Source organism: Manis javanica, chromosome 7 (assembly GCF_040802235.1).
Source record: "Manis javanica isolate MJ-LG chromosome 7, MJ_LKY, whole genome shotgun sequence".
NCBI lineage: Eukaryota > Metazoa > Chordata > Mammalia > Pholidota > Manidae > Manis > Manis javanica.
This window is the reverse complement of record NC_133162.1, coordinates 32,713,954-32,736,284: the sequence shown is the minus strand read 5'-3', so window position 1 is coordinate 32,736,284 and position 22,331 is coordinate 32,713,954. Positions and strand designations below refer to the sequence as shown.

The following is a 22,331-nucleotide window of genomic DNA, read 5'->3' as shown; positions in this document are numbered from 1 at the left end:
AAGATTATAAATTATATCATGTGAATTACCTACCACCCAACCCTGTTCTATGACTGGTTAAATATATTATCATCAATGCAGTGACATATTATGCAGCAAAATCTCTAGGAACTGACATGAAATAACACAGCAATCTTGTGAGGAAAAAAAACAAGTTGTAGAACAGTATATGTAGCAGAGTACACTTTCATTTTATGTAATAAAAATATACAAATAACACCCCCAGCCCCAAAGCACAATATAACAAATGGGGTTCAAAACTTCAGTCTTGTAAATTGTAGGGACGATGACTACAAGATTAATTAAATGATTAGAGAGACTGTAGAGCTGGTGGAACATTGGCAAGAGGTTCCTGGAGTCAGTCCTTTCTGGCCCTGGCTCCAGTTTGGTGCCACCTGGTGGCAGTTATCCATTCTGACTTAACTGTTAATGGGGACAATTCTGGGTCCTGTGGCTGGTTGGAACTCACAGAATAGTGACAGCAAGGAACCTCCAGGATGGCGACAGAAATGTTTTTTAATTGAAGTATAGTTGATATACAAAATTATATCGGTTTCAAGTATACAGCACAGTGGTTCAACAATTACACATTAAATTTTTACCCCAACTAGTACAGTTACTATCTAACAGAGAAAGGTGTTATAGAACCATTGGCTATATTCTCTATGCTCCACCTCCATCCCTGTAACCAACTTATATTATGATTGAAACTTTTATGCCTTTATCCCCCTTACCCTCCACACCCACCCACCCCAAACCCTCCTCCATGGTAACCGCTAGTCACTTCTCAGCGTTTAAGTCTACTGCTATTTTGTTTTTTGTTCTTAGATTCCACAAATAGTAAAATCATACGGTATTTGTCTTTCTCTGCCTGGCTTATTTCACTGAGCATAATATCCTCCAGCTCCATCCATGTGTTGTAAATGAGAGGATTTCTTTTTTATGGCTGAATAATAGTCCATCATGTATATGTACCACATCTTCTTTATCCACTCTTCTGTTGACGGACACTTAGGTTGCTTCTATACCTTGGCTATTATAAATAAGGCTGCAATAAACATAGGGGTGCATACATCTTTTTGAATCAGGGATTTTGTTTTCTTCAAGTAAATTCCTAGAAGTGCAGTTACTGGGTCGTGTATCTAGTTTTAGTTCTTTGAGGAACCTCCATACTGCTTTCCACAGTGGCTGCACCAGTTTATATTCCCACCAACAGTGTAGGAGGGTTCCCATTTCTCCACATCCTCGCCAACATTTGTTATTTCTAATCTTTTGGATTGTGGCCATTCTAACAGCTGTGAGGTGGTAGCTCATTTTGGTTTTGATTTGCATTTCCCAGAAATTCTTGATTTTTCTGATTATTTAGCGCCATTTCAGTGGCCTGATCTGAGGACTTAAGGCTAGAAGAATGCTGGAGATTGGAGGACCTTCCTGCCCAATGTTCACTTCCTGAAATGGGGTTTCCTAGGCTTACCTGCCTTTCCTCTCCTTCCCCTTCATTCCTCCCACTTGCAGGGTAACTGTAAGCTACCCTCGTTTGAGAATGGGGCTAACAAAGAACACTAGCCATTCGACAATCACATTATATCCAACATCACATCCTATTTAAATTCAGTTTCATTGTATATATGTATTCACATATACAAAAGTATATTTGTATATCCATAGGAAATGTTTAGAAGCACATATAACCTAATAAAAGTGGTTTTGTATAGAGAATGAAATGAGAAAAAATGGGAAAAGTTGCCTTATGATTGATATTTTTGTAGTTTGAAAATGTTTAATAAGATATTCTACAGGCATATCTATTTATGTGATACTTGTAATTATATATGTAAAATTCACTGATGACCAATTCTCATTATTATTGAGAATTTTGCCAATGTTCATTTCAATATCACTTACCTCCAGCCATAATTTCAGGCTGATGTTTCTCCACTGTGGGTTTTGTTCATCCAGCCTGGCTGAATGCCAGCTTCTCATGATCACTTTTCAGACATCTAGCATTTCTTCAGTATTCAACATCTATATGGAAAATGGGTGGGATTTCTCTTGAAAGTAATTCACTGTGTTCTTATTTGACTTGCGCTAATTTGCAGAATGGTATATTGTCTTTTTACAAACGTATCTACAGTTGGTTTGGATTCAAAATCCACAGCTAATAGGAGCAGATCTACTTACCTGTTCAGGGCCAGACCTTATTAGTTTTTAACCTCAGCCAAAATATCCATGTTCCTTCTTCCTCTCAGAAGACATGTCTCTACTTTTAGAATAGGTTATGAAATATTAGTGTATGAAATATAAAGCTAAGAAGTTATTTCCACATTACCAAAATACCTCTTAAACTTTTGATAGACTTTTCTTTCTTATCCTGTATCATTTTCCCATTTACCCATACTTTTTTTTTTTTAACATAGAGCCTAGAAGAGAAAACCATTGTTCAAGATGATAAAGAGGTGATCTTGAGCTCAGAGGAGAGTTTCTTTGTTCAAGTGCATGACGTTTCTCCAGAGCAACCTCGAACCGTCATCAAAGCGCCCCGTGTCAGCACTGCACAGGATGTCATTCAGCAGGTGGTCGGGACAGATCAGATGTCAGCTGATCTTGTGACTGAAGTTCTAGAGTAATGGAGATCTGCAAAGGCAGATTATGCCTCTCAAGATTAGCAAATATTAGTTCATTCCTTCAATAGATACTTGCCTGGCATCTACGAGTCTGGCTCTCTATGACACGTTGATAAGTTTTAAGAGGTGGCTCTGTGGAGTAATAATTTCCTTGTCCCAGAAAGTCCTGCAGGAGGCCTACATGACCCTCCTCCAGGCCATGCTTCTTTGTGTGCATGGTTTTGGGGAACTACATTTCCTTTCTTCAAAGACTTGTCATAGTTTGCACTCATTCAACACCCATTTGAGAAGCAATTCTGTATAACGGCTAACAGCACAGGCTCCAGATCAGATTGCTCCAGGTTCAAATCCCAGCTCTGAGATCTTGAGCAGGTTATTTAGCAATCTGTGCCTTAGTTACAGTGGTATGCTGGTAAACTGGCTATCAAAAAAAAAAAAAAAAAAAAAGCCTTGATTTGTAGCATTTGCCAGTTTCTGTTATGTAAATACCTTGGCTGATTTCTGTTCAACTTAGCCACTCCAGTTGGCTTCAGCACACTACTGTGTGGCACGTTACGACAAATAAACATGGAGATAGTATAACAGTACTTCCCATAGAGTTGTACTGAACATTAAGTCAGTAAATATGTGTAGGCATACAATGCCTAGCACATGGTAAGCACTATTTAAATGCTATTTGATATTACTGCATGATAATTTGGTTAATATTAACCTCCTAAATATGCTTTGAACTCCAAGAGGGCCAGCAATGCTTCCTTTGTTCACATGTGTCCCCATAATACAGTATCTGGGACTTTGTAGGCCTTCACCAGACATTTGATGAGTAAGTGCATAAATGAAAGGCAGTCTTCCCCTAAGTGAGAAATGAAACCAGGTGAGTTTTAATATGCCTTCAACATCCAAACTTTGTGATAAAGAGGCAACCTAATAGGACAGCAAGGCTCCGGAGGGTCAGGATTCTGTGCCTCACTGTTCGTGTGACCTTCATGTCTATGAACTTCGGTGCATGCAGAAAATCTAGTTCAAGATTTTACATATTACTTGTTAGCTGTGCATCCTCTGGAATCTGTTTCATCTCTGTAAGCTTAAGTTTCCTGAAATAGGGATAATAATTCCTAAATCATGGGCTGCTGTGCAGATGAATAAGGTAATATGGGAAAGTACAATGTTAAGCTAGAATTATACAAATATAAAATGAGGAGTGGGATGATGTGATCTGAAAGCTCCCCTCCTTTTCAAAAAGTCTATGACATTTTTCCACATTAAAATTTATTTAGAATGAATGCAGGTGTTGGAGATGCTGTGTCTTTATTCAGTTGATCATACTTATCTTTCAGACTTTATGCAAAGCCAAGTATTCCTACAGCATCCTGAGCAACCCCAACCCAAGTGACTATGTGCTTTTGGAAGAGGTGGTGAAAGACACTATCAACAAAAAGTCTTCTATCCCAAAATCCTCCCAACGGGTCCTTTTGGATCAAGAGTGTGTGTTTCAAGCCCAAAGCAAGTGGAAAGGTGCAGGAAAATTCATCCTTAAGCTAAAGGAGCAGGTGCAGGTAAAATTCAAGATTATTTTGTTTTCTTCACAAATTATTTGACATCCATAACTACATTGTAATCAAATTTGGGAACTAGTGAAAGGTAGGAGAAAGTTTCTGAGCCAAGGAATTTTGTTTGAGCAAAATTGTTTGGCCTTGCTTTCACTGTGAAAAGAAATGCATTCCCCCCTGGTGAAGCAGTCCTGAGAGGGGGAGGCCCTCTGCACTTCTTTCTAAAACTCTACTTACTAGAGAGGGAAGAGGAAAGTGCCTTCTGATATGGTGCCAGGTGACTGAGGATCCTGGCTTTAATCTAATACCAATAGATGGTTCTTTTTCCTCACAGGCATCCCGAGAAGACAAGAGAAAGGGTGTTTCTTTTGCAAGTGAACTCAAGAAGCTCACCAAGTCAACAAAACAGCCCCGAGGACCCACCTCACCTTCTCAGGTCTTAGCCTCAGAAAGCGTCCAAAACAAGGAGGAGAAACCTATGGGCTGCATGTCCTCTAGTGACACCATAGACTATCGACAGTGACCAAGGGTGGCACATCTTACCCAGGTACACTAAGTCATGCACAGCTCTGAAACAGGGGTCAGTGTATACTACTCTGCAAGACACAGTTTGTACAGAATCTTTTGTCTTCTCCAAGAGGAGGTTATCTCCTGAAGGCACGTAGGAATGGTACCTTGAAACAGTAAAGGGCTCTGAAGATATGTGTACTTTAGGCATTTATAATTTTAGACACCCTTATTTTGTAGATAACTAAACAAAGAGCCCAAGAGGACAACCAACTTGCCTTAACTACTATATCAGCCTGGGCCCATCAGACAGAACTATCTTAATTACTGGTAACTCACATAAATATTCTTGAAGGGCTGCTTACATTGTAAGCATGTAAACATACATGAAGGGCGTGTTCCATTGTTGTTATAAGACCTGAAATGCCCAAGAGACCAGCAGCATAGTAAAACCATTGCATCTGTGTTTATTACCATCAGGAACCTGTTACATAAAACTACAGATGCTCACAATTAAAGAATTTATTGATACTTCATGACAAATTTGATTCATAACAGCCCAAAGGAAGGCCCAATACATTTAGCTCATCTTTCTACATTTGAGGAAAAATTCCCAAAGTAATTAGTGCCCCATGCTATAACAAAGCTCTTTGAAAACAATAGATAAGGCCAAATGCAGAAAACAGCCTCCTTCAGGATATCTGTATATCCTACTATTCTGAGAGATTCAAGGTTATGTAGGTTCTTTATATAAAGGTTCATCAGAAAGAAATGGTAACAACGCACATGACGTGGTGTCAGGTAAGAGCTACTAGGCACAGACAGTGAAGCTCCGGGCTGTACCAGCTCTGAGAAGGTTCAGCACCCATTTTCTGAGGAGATACATTTGGTATCCAATTTTTTAAAGTTCCAGACTCACTTTATTTTCTGCCCCAGTATCACTGAGACCATTAGTGCCTTCTCCAAAATCCAAGTGAGCTTTAAGATTAAGCACCAACACTGAGCCTCTCCAACTTGTATAAAATGACTCATCACAGTAGTCTGTAGACATGCCATAAAGACTATGATCAAAATTTGAAAGTTTTCCATATCAAGAACTTTAGCATTGAGTAAATCATAGGTGTGATAACATTATACACACCTCTGTATTATAACCTCCATAATGACAGTGAAGTTACACTCTGCCCATTGTGCTATTACACTAAGTACATAAGAATATAACCCCACTAGAAATGTGACTTTAAAATGATATGCTAGCTATAATGAGTATTATTAATTGCTTACACTTTAGGAGAACAGAGGTGTTGGTGATTTAGATGAAAGCCTTTGGACTCCATTTTCCTGCAGCAAACAGACATTCAGAATCATGCAGTGGATCTCAGCTTTGCTTAAACTTGGGGACATTTTTCTTTAAAAATAGCCATTGGCAGTGCATCTGTGGGAATATATATCCCATGTTTTTACTGCTTTCTAAGTGACATAGTATTTCTGTGTGTGTGTGATACTTGCTTTATTGTCATGGTCTAGAACAAAACAAAATATCTGAGGTAAGCCTGTACATAAAGTCTTAACATTTCCTTAATATCAAATATCCAGTCAGCGTGCAAATTTCCGACTGCCTCATAACTTGACACAGTATTTGTTATTTGTCCTTTCATCTCTAAAATCTCAAGAATTACCCCATAATAATAACCTAAGAATTTCTCTAAACAAGTATTTACCTTACTCTTACCTGAATAATGTTTAAGGAATTCTACCTTCTTAAAAGTTGAAGAGTTTGTGATTTAAAAAAAAAATCTGAAGAATGTGGTGTTCCAGGGAAGAACTAGCCTAACGTTCTACCTCCTAGGAACACTGTGTTATAATATTGTGAGTTTACAGGAAATAGTCTCCCCTGAACCCAGCCATTGAGCTGCGGGTTACTGTTGGTTGAATAGCAGGAAAACCCTTGCTACACTGTAAATATTTCTGCTCCTTTATTTTAAATATACTAACAAGCCTATATATACAATTCTACAGGTGAAGATCTTTTGGCAAGAAGTTAAAGTCAAGAATAAACATGATGGAAACAAATATAATTTCCTCATTTTCATTAGATTTAAACTGGAAATTGATGATTGATGAACTGAAGCCTCCATACAGGTTGTGAGTTCCATACTGAGGACAAGCAAAATGGCACAGGACTGGCTACCAACCAATTTCCTGATGAAGGAAGCAAAAAAGCCCATTTAATTAATGTCAACAGTTGGAAGAAGCACTAAGCTTGCAGTAAATGACTTAGAGCAAAGGTCAGCCAACTGTCTTTAAGTTTTTGCCTTTAACTTTTTACGGGACATATGGTCTGTTACAACTACTAGGCTTTTGTAACTCAAAAGCAGCCAGACAACATACATATAAATTAGCATGGCTGTGTTCCAATAAAACTATTTACAGACACTGAAATTAAATTTCATATAATTATTACTTGTCATAAATATTCCTCTTTTGGGTTTTTAATCATTTAAAAATGTAAAAACTATTCTTAGTTCAAAAGCCATACAAAAACAGGTGGCAGGCCGGATTTGACCCAGGGGCCATGGTTTGCTGACCTGAGAAACCTGGGAACAAGAGGCAGGCATCTGTGAACAGGCTAGTTTGGTCACACATCTTAAGGATGAGAATTGGTAGCTTTGGGGCATTGCAAATGTAAATACATCCTAAAAGATTCACTAAAAAGTAATTCAATTTAGTTCCTGTATTGTGTACCACAGTGTACTTCCTCTTAAGGGTTTTTTACATATAGAATGATGCTGGGGTTTTGTTTTTGTTTTTAAGATTATTGCTTATATATTCACAGATTATTCTACTTTTGGTTTTCACAAAATGAATTTAGAATATTGTATAATTTTAACATTACTGAGTTGTGATGTCTTAACAAGAAACTTAACCATTTTTTTAAAGCAAAAGTAGATTGAGTTGGTGTTTAAATTTATTTATTTTTCAAGGTTTGTATTGACACTGTACTAATATATTTATTATACAGTTTTCTTGATATCACTTATGAAGTAGAAGCATTAGTGGTTCTATCTATTTCAAGACAAATCTCCTAAAAATAAAAATACATGCTCTGAATACCTGAAATGGGCCAGAATTTCATATAAAAAAGGCTTTCATTCAATAACTGAAGAGCTATTGATCCAAGTCATACTTGCCATTTAATATAAATTATTTTTAAAACTTCACTGTATAAAACTATCATGCAAGTAAAGATTTCTTCTTATTCTTGGTATGAAGCAAATTATGCTTTTAAAATGAAATGTGTGTCCCTCTAAAGTAAAAATCCAAATTTTATCTATTAAAATTTAAGACATTTATCTTCAAATTACAAAACACACCGAAAAGCCTAACCTTTGCTTTGGGAAGTTTTTACCTGTCATAAAAAATGAATAAAACAGCTCCCAGGTTCTTTGCATATTCTAAAAACAGAAGTGTTAAAAATATTTTTCATGTTATCAGAAGTTCTGACTCCAAGCCTTAATGCTAGAACCACCACTTACTTGTTAACAGAAGTCAGGCTATTCGAGTTTGATGTTTGTACAGTGCTACAGGTTTCTTTCTAACTCAAGTAATTGGTCTGTAACAAATGAATAATGCTGCCCTGTTTTAAAAAATATTCCAGAAACACTTTATCAAGCTTCTGTAAGCCAATAGGCATTTGCCTCTGGTTTGGCTTAGCATTACTGAAAACTGATTACTGGTCTAATAAGCTAGTCAAAGAAAACTGTGCAGAGTAACACATGAAAAGCAAGACTGGTGTTTCAGGTTTATCAGTTGACCTTGACTCTTTACGAGCTTCATCTGCTACAGCACAAAATCTGAATCTTACTGTGAAACTGAATGCAAAACTGAGTTTTAGCAAATGAGTGAACACAGCTGATCACCTCATGCTGCAATCCAATTTGGTTGTCCACTCTGTTTGAGGGGAAAGTACATACTCTATTTTGAACTGAGACTTTAGGAAGAGTACACTGCTCAAAAATATAAAGGGTCTTCTCTAGTATTACAACTAACCAGCACCCACTTTGCGTTTGCCAAAAATAAGAAATTTTTACTTATAGCTAATATGAATTTTAGCTATATCAGTATACCAAATGAAAGAAATTAGCCTATTTAGAATGCATCTAAGATAACTATCCAGGCTATAACTATTACTACTTCATACTTTTCAGACTCCTAAAAATGTGGGTAGCAAACTTTTATCAGTGAAGTTGATACAGAAAAGAATCTAAATAAGCAAGCTGGGTTTATTACACAATTTAACAAAAAATATTTTAAGAGGCTTCACTGAAAACAAAATGAAAAGGAGCTTGAGTTCTCAGTGTGTTAGGCAGTGCCAACGTGTAAGAACATTCCAGCTGGCCAGAGGGGATTAGAGTAAGAATCCAATGTGCTGTGTGAGCGTGGAAGAAATAGATGAACTTTCAGGCACCTGCTCATTTGGAATTGGTTGCTTTGCAAAATATAAAATTACATGAGGGTGTTAAGGAATTGAGCATAAGTTTGAGGATAAATTTATAGGAAGTAACAATACTATTTGGGCAGAAAGTACCCTCTCAAAGGAATGCCTCTCTTCATGTCATCCTTAGTAAGTAGAAATTGTTTATAAATTCTCCAGTTGGTGGTCAATACAGAGTTTAATCTCAACAAAAGTGAGTTACAGATGATCGTTTTTTATTTGCTTTCCTACAAAGGCCTCCCATCCAATGGCTCTGGAGACACTGGAGGCTCATTAGTGGAAGTGGGCCTCCCCTGCCGCTACAGACGTACTGTCTTTTTAGGACTACATCTTCCCCTTCCTCTGCTCTCTCCCTTTCCAATTTCTGATCTTACACTTGGCAGAGTTAAGAGGTAGCCTAGAGGGAGAGTGCTCTCTTGATGGCTGCCTCTGACCCCTTTCAGATGCTTCTCTCACATCAGCAACAAGAAAAGAAGTGAATACCTGGGCCCCAAAAAAGTTATTAGAAAACAGAGGTTGCCTCTCACACAAAGTCTACACTTGGGTCAACATTTCCATGATACAGCGCACTGTTAACAATTTATGTTTTTGCCATCTCTTTGTATCTACTTCCTAAATGTAATCTTTGGCTGATGGGAGATTTTGACAAAGGAATATCTAAAATGAATTTTTTGAAATACTTACTGAATCTCCATGATTACCAAGCTATTCACATACATCTCTTAGATCCAAAACAATACTATGCCCAAACCTGACATCAAGCAGGCTCTAAAGCCTTCCCTATTTCAGATGTCACAGATTTCAACTTTGAAACAACTCACTCTGACACTGATTTGAGTAATGTCATATATTTTTAAATGTTGTGAATGATTTGATTCAGCATGCAAGACCATGGAAGACTGAGGTTATATGTTATGCTGTTATTACCCCACTTCACTTGTAAGTGCCTAGCACAGTGCTAAGCACATAGTAGGTGCTCAATATTTGTCTAGTAAAAATGAATATTTAAGGCTGTAGCTTAGCATAGCCTCAAAGTGTGTGTATGTTATTATTAATGACTACAGCCATCTCGTTCTGAAAATGAAACTCATCAATACAAGACTACATATGTTAATGCACAAGTATATTTTATCCTCAAATTCGTGTAGGATATTTAAATACTAGATGTATACTTTTATGGTCTCATTGTGATTCTCTGTATGTGTAACAGGTTAAAAACATAATACAAGTGTGCAATAGTTGATGAATTTCTACTTTAAAATTGGTTTTTCACCCAAACTATAGTTTCTGCTGCCAAAGTGAAATACAAATGTATTTGTATATGTTTGGAAAATAAATGATTTGTGACATGTATTGGTTACTTGTACTCTAATGGGGAAAGACCCTTTAGTCATCCAAACAACTATTCATAACATTCGTGGACTTTGCTTTATATCCAAAAGGTAGGTTAAAAACAAGTATTTATATGGTGAATCACACATTTATCATCATTAAATAATCAAGCTTAAAGAAACTGATTTTAGAAACATGTCTTAAAATCACATATAATATGCTAAAAGATTAACATGCAATGTTGAGCTGATATGCTTCACTCTGCTGGTATAATAAAAAAAATCTCTATTATTTACTTCATGAGAAAAAAAGCTTTAAAATCTATACCAAAGTAATTGCCTTCTACAGCTTTGAAGAAATTAAGAGATCTATTTAATTGGACCACTGCATTTTTTTTAGTTCTCAGATCACAAGAATAGGAAGCAGAAAAAAGCAGCTGTTTTACTTAAGTATTCAATACTTATGAGCTGGTCATTAAAATATTTATTTGCCATGCCTAGAATATAGCAATAGCTATTACATAAAATACAGCTTATTAATTATATTCATAAGAAGAAGCATTTTTTCTGTACCTGAAAAAAAAAGAGAAAGAAGGGGGGAAAAATTCCCTTCACTGGGTATCCTTTATCCTTAAAACAGGGTAAATTTCCAGACTTGGTTTTTCTACGCAGGAGCAATTCTTCCTCCATCACCCTCTAAAGCATGTCAGAAAATGCAAAGAACTTAAAACTCTGAAGAGACTAGAATCTCATTCAAACTTTGAAAGTAGCCACAATAAACACTCATTCATTTTTAAAAAGGCCAAATTAGGTTACTTCTTGAAGTGTGTATTATCCAGCAAAAGCCAATGAACTTGGTGTCTAATTTCAAGCTATTTTTTCTTTTCTCAGAGATCCACATAAAAACTCAAATTTAGAACTTTTCACTGTTCCATCCATAATGTTGTAATAAAAACAGACTTTATTTGGTTATAAAGAGTAGATGAATGGTAAAAACCAGTTTCACAGTCTTGATTTTTCTATGCCCTCATTTTAATCTAGCAATTGAGTTTCAATTAAGTTTGGTTCAAAGACTTTAAAAAAAGCTGTAGCTTAATATGTATATTACATTTTCAAAAGGCAACATCACTAAGAAGGAAATTCCAAATATCAGAGGGGGAAAGGCTTTTGATTCCCCTTTCTTCATGGAATATTTTCAGAACTGGGGCAGAACCCTCTGCTACTCAAAGGAGATTAGGAAGTTTCCCTTGTATAAAAGGAGAAGATCCTAAGGTAACATGTCTTTATGTGCATCTATACAAACACACAAATATATTAGAAAGTCCACTGACTCTTCATTCTTCTATTACTGTAGTGAAGTTTCCAAATACTTGGTGAAATCCAAAGGCAACTAAGTATCAACTTCATTGCAATGTCTTTTGATTAGTTGATTTAAATCTTTATTCAAAAATGAATCCCCTTGTAAAACTTTATCCTGAAAAAATATAAAAGAATGAATTAAAAGTTCTTATGTCATAAGCAAAAGCCACGCTGTGAGCTACTAAGCTGAAAGTGGCAATAGCCAACACCTGGCCAACACATGAAACGTAACAACAGTGCTGCGTCAGGTCTTGGACATACCCTATAGCAAACAGAAAAGTCTCACAACTGTCTCTATGGAATTCCAATCCCAGAGATCTCCATCAATTCCTAAACATGGAAAAACTACCTATAAAACAATTAAGGACGTTGGAATAACTTATTAAGAGACATTTAGGTTTTATCTCATCTTTAAAAGAAATGATGAAAAGTATCACATACCTTCCTTTTGGAGTTTAAAGATTCAACAGGAGGATTGAATGTCATTGCTCCCGTGCTGTAAGTCTCAAAAAGCTCTACAGCAGATCTATAATCACAAATATAAGAAATGTAAAGACACGCTGTGTAACATGAAAATAATTAAGTTGTATCCAATTATTCTTTATATCCATATATGAAGGTATAACATAATCCTGCTTTTAAAACCAACAAATCAATACACTCACATTAAATAAATCCTAAATTCCCATGTAATGACATTATCCAACTAAATCCACCTAAAAGAGGTCTAGTATACATTTAGAAATACAGGCCTGCACAAAGAGAAGGCTGAACGGAAGATTTCAAGTTCATTGTGATTAAATCTCAGCTCAACCAACTTATATGAACAATATGCAACTAAGTTTAACTTAGTCACAGAGCCGGAGGAATGGAGCCTGGAGTTAGCCTCCACAGATTTCAAACAGCTCCACCCTTCAGTTTTTGGCCTGAATTAAAAGCAAGGAGAGGCCATTCAGGACAAAATAAACGTTTATACCATGGCATGTAAATGAACCCTTAATGATTTGGGATTGGTTCACATTCTTCAAAGGAGACTGGCCAGGGCCTGCAAGGGTTGCAATTAGGGTCACATCCCAAGCTCCCCTCTCCAGGCGAAGACCATCATGAGTCTCCTTTTTCAAGCCTTTGGCATAAACCCATTCCTCATCTTCCTCCAGAAAAAGAAATCTCTGGCATAAATGAGGCCAGTATTCAAGATCTCTGATGAAAACATGCCAGAAAAGGATCATGAAGAAGGAAAGTGACAAAGAATTGTTTTCTCCTTTTGTTCCCTTTAAAAAACAAGGCTGGGGACAGGTGGAAAGGAGAGAAGAAAAATAAGGCCAAAAGTTATCTCTATCCAGAAGGAAAAGTATGGAAAACTACAGCTTTTATGCCTCATTTAGAGGAGGAAGCAACTGCCTATTGCCATGTCAAAATACAGACCTAGTTTTGCAAAATCTCCCAATCTTCAAGAAAAGCTGGAAATGTGTCTTTTAAGTGAATTTTTCCAATATTTAGAAGATAGCAACTAATTCCATGTTTGTTTAGACTCTAAAAAAGCCAGAAAATCAGCCTGCTGGCCTACAGGTCACTTGTCCATTATCTCTGAATTAAAGAAACCAGTGGGCTTACCAAGGAGAAAAACCTACAGTGAAACATTCATTCTGAATAGTGAGTACATTACAAGTGTATTTTTAGTACCATTTTCTCTTCTGTATAATTGAAATATTTTCTTAATGATTTTGTGAGAAGAAAGGTGATCACTATTTTTTTCAACTTTTCTCTACTTTTGAAATTTCTCAGAAGTTGGGGGAGAAAAAAACTTCTTTTAGGAAGGCCCCTTTCCCCATCTGGAAGCATGTAAGGTGAATGCCGGAGGTACCAGGTCCAAGCTCCTTGCAGGTCAGGAGGCACTATGCAGAGATGGCTGTGGGGGCCAGAGAGAGAAACTGCTGCCCTCTGGGTGGCAGTCCAAAACACTTCTTTTCTCTCCTCATTTGTCCCTTTGTGGCTCTAGCAGGACATTTCGGGGACTGGAGGGTGCAAAGCCGGTGGGGAGGATCTCACTGTGGTTAGACTTGTGGATCTTCACATAAAGCAAATATGGCATTATCTTATTAATGAACCTGAGTGATGAGAATATGGGAATTTACTAATCCTTCTACTTATCTCTCTGTTAAATTTTTATTACAAAAAAAGTGTTAAGTGATAAACCCAAACTAACAAAACTACAGTAAGCATGTTTTCTCTTTAGAAAAGGTCAGGAATATGAAGTGAGACCAAATCCAGATAACCAAGCACTTTACATCTTAAGATCTGTTACTTTATACAACAGACTTCTCATAGTAAATAGCTACAAACTGAAACCAACAGTTTGGGAAGTATTTGGTGATGCTAAAAACTACCTTCGGCTCAACTCTGGTTTGAGGGCTTCAGAGCCTTCAGAAGGTGCTCCAGCGATCAGGTGAGCTGCAAATCTCTGCACTATGGGATGGTAATGCTTCTGAAGGGGAAACAGGACAACCACATTGTGCACAGGTCAGTACTTTCTAAAATGCTAGCTTCAGCTAAGATTTTCTTTCATAAACATTTTTTTAAAAAGTCCTATATGTACATGTATTTCATAAGAACCACATATCTACAGAAAAAGTATTATCTTTGCTCACAAGATCATAACACAAATTTGTCTGATAACCAAGTTATCAGTGACATAGCTTAGTCTTGCCTTTACAGTATGAAAAGAAAAAAATCAAAGAGCAATTTCTCTTTCAGACTGAAAAGAGTTAGTTTACAACAGGTTTCCTAACACATTTTCTATGATTCTCACTCCAATGCTGTCCATAGTATAAGATCAACAGAGTGACCTTGAAACTGAGCAGGCCTTTGAAGCCTTCTTGGATAAGATCCAATACAAATGTGCCTGATGACAAATCTTCCACTCTGAATAGTGTTAAGGAAGGATTTCAATAAACCTTCCAAACCTCAACGCACAACATTGCTTGATGGCGGGGGTCGGGGGCAGCAATCTTACCCTTAGTGCATGCAATTCCCAAAGAGCAGTGTTCTGGGCATTACAGTATTCAGGTTCATCCAGCTCAGGAAGGAAGACCCCACTTCCCTGAGATTCATTGTCAAGCAACAGATCTGTTTTAGGGAAAGTCTGCAAAAATGTCACATAAAAAGGATTTATTAATATTGTTAAAGAATGTTACTGGGTTCTGTGCTTTGATTTGCATTTAAGTTTAATTTGATTTTGTGATTACATAGAAGTTATAAGCATATGGACTTTATACCTAATTTTAATTTTAAAAATTTAAGTTTATACCATAGGGCACAAGATTTGCAAAATACCATTTTATCTTAGCTTGCTCTGAAAAGAATTTATTTTACCTTACAAAAGAAAATACTTTTTATCCAGCAATCCAACTTTTAGGAATCTTTCTTATTGAAGTAACTATATGAGATACACATATAAGAATATTCACTGTATATATACAGAGAAGACAAGTAATGATTCTATATTACTACGCTGATGGACAGTGACTGTAATGGGGTATGTGGGGGGGACTTGATAATGGGGGGAGTCTAGTACCCATAATGTTGTTCAAGTAATTGTACATTAATGATATCAACATAAAAAAATAAATAAAGGAATATTCACTGTAGCACCGTTTGTATAGTATAATGGAAAGAAGCTATATATTGATCAAAAGAAAAATGGAAAATATAAAAGCCAGACTGCCTAGATTTGAATCCCACCTCTCCCAACTTACTAGCAATGTAATTTTAAGGCAAGTTACTTATTCTCCCTGCACCTCAGCTTTCCTTACCTATAAAATGGGAACAATAATAGGAGCTACTTCACAAAGAAAGTTATGAAAATTTAGTGACTTTATTTTTGTAAAGCATTTTGAACAGTGGCAGGCAGGCAGTAAGAATGATGTATTTGTTAAAACAAATAACCATATCTAGTCATTAAAGAAATAAAGTAGTTATATTAGTACTGACATGAAAATGTGTTAATCATCATTAAGTGTTGGAGAAAAAAGTTGTAGAACAACAGTATATACCATAAGAAAAGTTGTGTTTTGTGTGTGTGTTTGTATGTGTGGTGTATGTGTTTATATATGAATAAAAAAAATCTGCTGAAAGGATACTCAACAAAAGGTAAAAAAATGCCTCCTCTGGAGAGTGTTAATAGAGCTGGGAATGCTTTCCTTTTAAAATTTTATGTACTTTTATCAATTGATTTTGCTACAAGTGTGAATTACTTTTGTAATTAAAATAATGTAAACAGAGGAAAAAGACACACAAACAAAACACCATTGCTGCACTTTGAAAACTTAGTTCTATTCATTTGTATCATTACTTACATGCATTAATATTCTGTTAGTTGCTAAAATGCCAATGCTTGAATTTGGAAGAACATGAAGAGCGAGGGTACAAAGACGCTTGATGAAGGCAAGGGCTCGCTGCTGAGAAACCTGCTTTCTGCGTTTAGTCAGCATGACATCGAGGCACTGGAGTACAATCCCCACACCCTCATTGGTAGCACCTAGAAGAGCAAAGATACCCTTCAGGGCTGTTCTTGTTATTTTTTCATTATGCAACTTCACTGACCTCCAGAAAAACCGAAGATGAATCTCGTATCTGTCCCAAACCATTTCCCTAACCAAAGAAGTAATGCTATACAGTCAGGAGATGCAGTGGGTTGTATGCCACCTCCCATCAATCCCGAAGCGCTCTCCCTCACATGAGGTTACATACAGATGAGCGGCCCTGGCAGGCCACAGGTCACATACCAATTCCTACTTCTCATTGATTATAATACCAATCACAACATTCTTAAAAGATAAATATTGATTAAAGACACATTATCTAAACCTACATACCTGCATGTAACTTGAAAAGCGTTTTATAAAGATGTGTATAGAATTTCATTGGATCGATATTCAGAACATCACCTTTGAAATTACAACCAACAATTAGGTATGGTACAGCCTCCAAAGGTAAAGCAAACAGTATGTGATTAAGAAAGTATCCTACCTTGCCCAGAAAGAATATGAAAAGCAGTCTGGACACAATGAAGACTTTCTTGATAGCTTAGGTCCTTTAAAAAAGGGGGAAGAGGGGGAGGGAAAGGATATTAAGAATAATAATTATCATGTCTATCTTAAAAAGTAATTCATTAATAGGTACTTACACCAGACTCAATGAGGGTATGTAGAACCACTAATAAATCATCAAAAAACTCCACATTTATAAGGTGAGCAAACCTAGAATCAACCAAAATTTAGTTAATAGGTGACCTGAAAACAGAAATGAAGCAGCTAAAAATTAAGTTGGACTTTAAAACCACATTTTTAATATTTCTTATTTCAAGATGTGAGCTATGATGGAGACGGTAGTGATTACTGATACATTTCATTAATTCGGATTGCTCTTTTTTACAATTCAACCACAGCTGGACACTATACTGAGCAGGAATATGAAGCACTAAAACTGAAAATATTTCAAAACCAGAACTGCCTAAGAAACAAGTTGCTAAGAACAAAAGATTTCCCCAAGGCAAGTTTACCAGGTGTCCAGTGCTGTTCTAAGTCATAACGGAGCCAGCCAGCAGCACAGCTTCTAGGGAAGCGGGTGGTAGGAAGTGGGGAAGGAGGAAAGATTCTGCTATTTATAATAGGGACCCTATGAAAGAAGCTTTAAAAATAAAATAGAATACTGGACCTGGTAGTTAGTTCAGGCTCTGCCATTAATTACCTGTATGATCCTAGGTAAGTACTGCCCTGGGTGTATATTCTGAGAAACAGAACTGAAATCATTCAATAAAGAAATAGAATCATGTAAGCTATTAAATGTGAGAGCACTCTATACACTATAAAATACAAGGCACTGAAGTAGTCAGGATATCTCTTCACTATTAGTGCAAAAGCCTTCGACACTATATAGACCTTACAACAAGAAAGGACCTTAGAAGTGATGAATTCCTCGTGTCTGGTACAGCCTTTTTAAGAAGCAATTTGGCAACATTTATCAAAATTTCAAATGAGCACACCCTACCCTTTGACTTGGCAATCTATGCACGTAAGTGCATCAAGATATTTCCAGGGCATAGAGGACTGGCTAAACAGATACATAAAATGGGCATATTATGAACTTAAGAAGGAAAAGAAAAGTGGACCTATATATACTAACATGGAAAGATACCCAGAGTAACCATTTATCTAAAAAGAAAAAAAGCAAGTTACAGAACAGTACACATAGCATGAATCCATCTGTGTGAAGGAAGGCAGGCAGACTTACAAACATATGCAGGAGGGAAACCTGTAATTTAAAATTTTATTCTTCATTTTTAGAATTTTTTTAATGAGTTTATATGATTAAAAACCTTTTTAAATAAAGGATTTAGTTGTGAAAAACAAAGAGCAGGTTCTATTCAACATAGGAATAACCTTCTCTGCCCAAGCTCTCTTTGAATACTTTCCATGAGAGAGACCACGTTACTTTATAATCCCATTGCCAAATAGCTGATGATCTCATTGCCAAATAGCTCCACTCATTGGAAAGTAATTTCCCACATTGAACAGAACTCATCTTTTCTTCATCTTCAGCCATGAGTCCTGTTTCTAAAGCTGTGCTGTCCAACTACAGTAGCCACTAGCCACACAGGGCTATTAGGCACTTGAAATATGGCTGGTCCAAATTGAGATGTGCTGTGAAATGTAAAATATATACCAGTTTTCAAAACTATGTCATGAAAAAAAGAATGCCAATATCTCATTAATATTTAATACTGCCTGAATGCCAAAATATTTTAGATAGATCAAGTTCAATAAAGTACATTTAAACTAATTGTACCTGTTTCTTACTTGTTAAATGTGGCTAATGGAAAATTTTTAATTACATATATATTTCACATTATATTTCTATAGGGATAGCACTGTTCTATAGGACACTACTTCAAATAATTATGGAAAACTACCATGACAACCATTACTCTCGCTCACATTCCCCAACAGGGCCATCAGGATATACAAGAAGCTCTACCTTAACAGGAACAGATCACACGGGACTAGAGACGTGATGTGTGAGCTAGGTTAGAACAGACTCAAGAGTCATGTGCATGAGCACTCAAGCTGTGACAGTGGATAACTGACTTGGGGGCAGAAAGACCCAAGGAGAGGTGAGCCTTAGGGACACCTGGAATGTGGTAAGCAGAAGGAAGGAGTTATTGAAGCAGATTTAAAACATAAAATGTTGAGATTAGAAAACCAAAAAAGCACTCTGTTATGGACTGTGTTTAAGGAAAGGCTGGTGACAAAGGTTTCAACCTACACAGCCCTTACTTAGCAAGACCTTCAAGAACTGCTGGCAGGAGGGGTGACTTCTGAGCCTTCTTCAATATTCTGAAGTAGGTTACAAACACAATATTCAATGTCTCTGTGTGCTGTCAGGAGAAACAAAATGACTTTAGTATAACCTAGTATACTTTCTCCTGAGTTACCAAAACTATGATGCTCAAAGCTCAACCTTTTTTGTCCCTTCCCATCCCTCTCCACATTCAATCTGAGGAGGTTCAATAGAACACAGTGAAGAAACGCATACTGACTCCACAAAGCTAGCATGGATCACATCACCATTTTGCCACAACTTAGCCTCATGAAGTAAACCCAAATTTTACACCCGCAAGTTGAAACATAAATCTCTAGTAAAAATAATTTAACAAAACACTGTAAAAGTCTAAAGAATGTGAAACTGCTTACCAGTTTAAGTTTTTTCTCAGTACTCTCTGAAGCTTCTGCCTCCCGAAGCTCTCGCTCTAGTTTCTCTTCTGCTTTCTTCCACTGACAAGATGAGAAAGTGAGAGGATGTACCATTGAGTGGAAAAAGCAAGCTTCAAAGTGGCCTAATATGTAAATATTATCAAACACATACAATAATACCATAGGTTGTCATCTATGAATACAAATATAGCAAAAGCAGAAAACATGGATAAGAAGCATAGACAAACCAAACATAGGACAGTGGCTGCCCTTTGAGATTGGGGAAGGGAACAAAGGGGATTCCAGCTCTATCACTGATGATTTCTTTCTTTCCAAGAAAAAAAACTGAAGTATGTCTATTAACATTTGCTCATTCTGAATAGTGGATACCTGTGATATACTATATTTGGCTCTAGTTTTTTATAATTTAAAATTTTTCACATGCAAAAAAGGAGAACATGCTGAGCCTAGAAATTAATTCTTGTTAAAACATCTATAACATGGAAACCAGTCATGAATACTTCCTAAACCCATTTATTTACAAGGCATGAAACCAGACACCATATAGAAATTCAATAAATATCAATTTTTCCACTTCCTTACACTGTAAGAGCAAAATGATGGTTGCTAAGCACCACTTAGTTATTAGAAGCTGACTGAGGAATAAATTTCCTTCCCTCATGTGAAGTTCATCAACAGTGGCCATCTTCTTATTGGGTGTTTGTGTCCCCACCACAGCTACATATATGCTGTTCCTAACTTGGATATCCAATTTATAGTAGGATTTACCATGGTATAATTAAAATATTTACCTTTATTTGCTTATAATTATCAAGCCTACCTTGATATTTCTGTCATGTTTTCAAAATCTATAGACACATTCAAAGATGGGTATTTTTGGAAATTATTTGTTTTGTTTACATAAGCAATTTGATAATCCTAATAAACTGTTTAGAAATGTTTTGAAAAGTGGTAATGATGGTGGTGGTAATTAATGTTTTTAAAGCATGAATAGTATTTTGCACTCTGCTAAGAGCTTTACATATATTATTTAACTGCACAAGGACACTTCAAGGTAGATGCTATTATTAGCTCCATATTTCAAAATTTTAAAGAAAAAATGTTTCCAAAGTCTTACAGTAAGTAAACAAGGAGCTGGAATTTCAATCTAGGTTTCAAATACAAGCTAGTAAAGAAATGTGATTCAATAAACAAAAACCCACTTTGTGGCCAACTTTATATGAATGTGTCGTTTCTGTTAAGGAAGAAATCTGTGTATCGCAATGAATCTAAGATGATCTAAAAAGCCAAAGAATTAAAGTCAGCATGGCAAGAAAATCTTTTAATCTACTGCTCTCTGCCACTTAATGGTCAGTTTAATGATTCAACAAAATATTTATCTGCAGTAACTGGGAAAAATAAAGTTCTCTAAATATTAGGTTTTAAAATATTTGTCTTTATGATTTACTATAAATTTTACCTGGGCCTATCCTATGATTTAATCTTAAACCAAGTAAAATAAGAAAGGAAATAAATCAAACCTTTCTCTGCATTCTTGATAGAGTTTTTCTCTTCTCCTTGAAAGTCATGAACTTTTTTGGTTTATTAATATCATCTGTATCTTTTTTCACTTCTACTTCCTTGATTCTTAGGCACAAGAATGATTTTAACATCTAATATTCAAGTAAACACAAATACACAGCTTAATATTTATGCTGCCCTCAAAATCTTTATACAGAAAAATCAGCACTTAATAATGTTATTTCCTCTCTACATGTAAAATTAACTCTGCAACATCTTTTTATCACATTTTACACTAACTTATATTATCCTTTTGCTAAACATATTTGACAATTTGTGTCCATCAAAGGAATTAGTATTGGGCTAAATACACAGTGCTATTTTATAGTTCAATGAATACGAGGGCAAGAGAACACCTGGTACTGGGCATGCTCTGTGCCTTTTATCAGTAATGCCTACTCTGACCAGTGCCATTCTACCACGTATATCTGTATTTAATGTATACATACTGTACTATAAACTATAAATATAAAGCTACAAGTGTTAATACTATATTACTTGTAGGAGATCAGTAAATCAAACAGAAAAGAGTTCAGAAATAAATTTTGTGTAGAAATTTAACCTAAAGACAGCATTTTACATCAGCAGCAAAAGGAAATTGGTACTGGAATAACTGGCTATCCATTTAAGAAGATATATTTATATATATATACACACACATATATATATATACACATTAGATCTGCACTTATACTGTACACACAAAGATACTTATGGAGATTAAATATTTAAATATAAAAATTGAAACTCCCCTAGAAGAAAGGAATGTATAAATCTTGGATTGAGGTGGCTCTAAGAATGACAAAAATAAAACCTCACATGTAAGGGGAGAAAAATGACAGAGTTGATTAAAATGTAAAACTTCTATAATGCAAAAAAGACTACAATACAAAATTATAAGACAGGGCAGCAAGTATTTACAACTTAGGTAACAAAGACTTGAGGTCCTTACTACGTATGTAATTAATACAAGTTCAACAAACACACAGAGCTTTTATTTCTTTTGTTCACTGTCTTATCTCTAGGACCTAGAACAGTGCCTAGTACATAGCTAATATTTATTGAAATGAACACAAAAAAATGATTACAAGTCATTAAGACAAGTATTGGAAGAAAAAATTGATAAACAATAC

General features: G+C 36.0%; 2 protein-coding genes across 13 annotated transcripts in view; one reads left to right on the top strand and one right to left on the bottom strand.

Moving 5' to 3' along the window:
• PLCE1 (phospholipase C epsilon 1) overlaps positions 1 to 6,835 on the top strand; it is a 330,740-nt gene extending 323,905 nt beyond the window's left edge. For all 6 annotated transcript variants that reach the window (XM_073240663.1, XM_073240662.1, XM_073240661.1 and 3 more), the window contains 4 exons: positions 2,418 to 2,573; positions 3,962 to 4,180; positions 4,509 to 4,721; positions 6,701 to 6,835. In XM_073240663.1, coding sequence (XP_073096764.1) covers positions 2,418 to 2,573; positions 3,962 to 4,180; positions 4,509 to 4,697 — 564 coding nt within the window. In that variant the 3' untranslated portion in view covers positions 4,698 to 4,721; positions 6,701 to 6,835. The remainder of the gene's footprint in view (positions 1 to 2,417; positions 2,574 to 3,961; positions 4,181 to 4,508; positions 4,722 to 6,700) is intronic.
• The window catches only part of NOC3L (NOC3 like DNA replication regulator), a 33,627-nt gene continuing 12,036 nt past the window's right edge, over positions 741 to 22,331 (bottom strand). For 2 of the 7 annotated variants that reach the window (XM_017654386.3, XM_073240665.1), the window contains 11 exons: positions 21,159 to 21,290; positions 19,618 to 19,698; positions 19,201 to 19,301; positions 17,052 to 17,124; positions 16,895 to 16,958; positions 16,741 to 16,812; positions 16,222 to 16,403; positions 14,880 to 15,008; positions 14,254 to 14,351; positions 12,308 to 12,392; positions 11,449 to 11,981 (listed from right to left, as the gene is read on the bottom strand). In XM_017654386.3, the coding sequence (XP_017509875.3) occupies positions 11,898 to 11,981; positions 12,308 to 12,392; positions 14,254 to 14,351; positions 14,880 to 15,008; positions 16,222 to 16,403; positions 16,741 to 16,812; positions 16,895 to 16,958; positions 17,052 to 17,124; positions 19,201 to 19,301; positions 19,618 to 19,698; positions 21,159 to 21,290 (1,101 nt within the window). In that variant the 3' untranslated portion in view covers positions 11,449 to 11,897. Of the gene's footprint in view, positions 2,635 to 5,188; positions 6,884 to 11,448; positions 11,982 to 12,307; positions 12,393 to 14,253; positions 14,352 to 14,879; positions 15,009 to 16,221; positions 16,404 to 16,740; positions 16,813 to 16,894; positions 16,959 to 17,051; positions 17,125 to 19,200; positions 19,302 to 19,617; positions 19,699 to 21,158; positions 21,291 to 22,331 lie in introns of those variants that run through there. The other 5 variants (XM_017654388.3, XM_073240664.1, XR_005060651.2 and 2 more) reach the window with 5 other exon arrangements.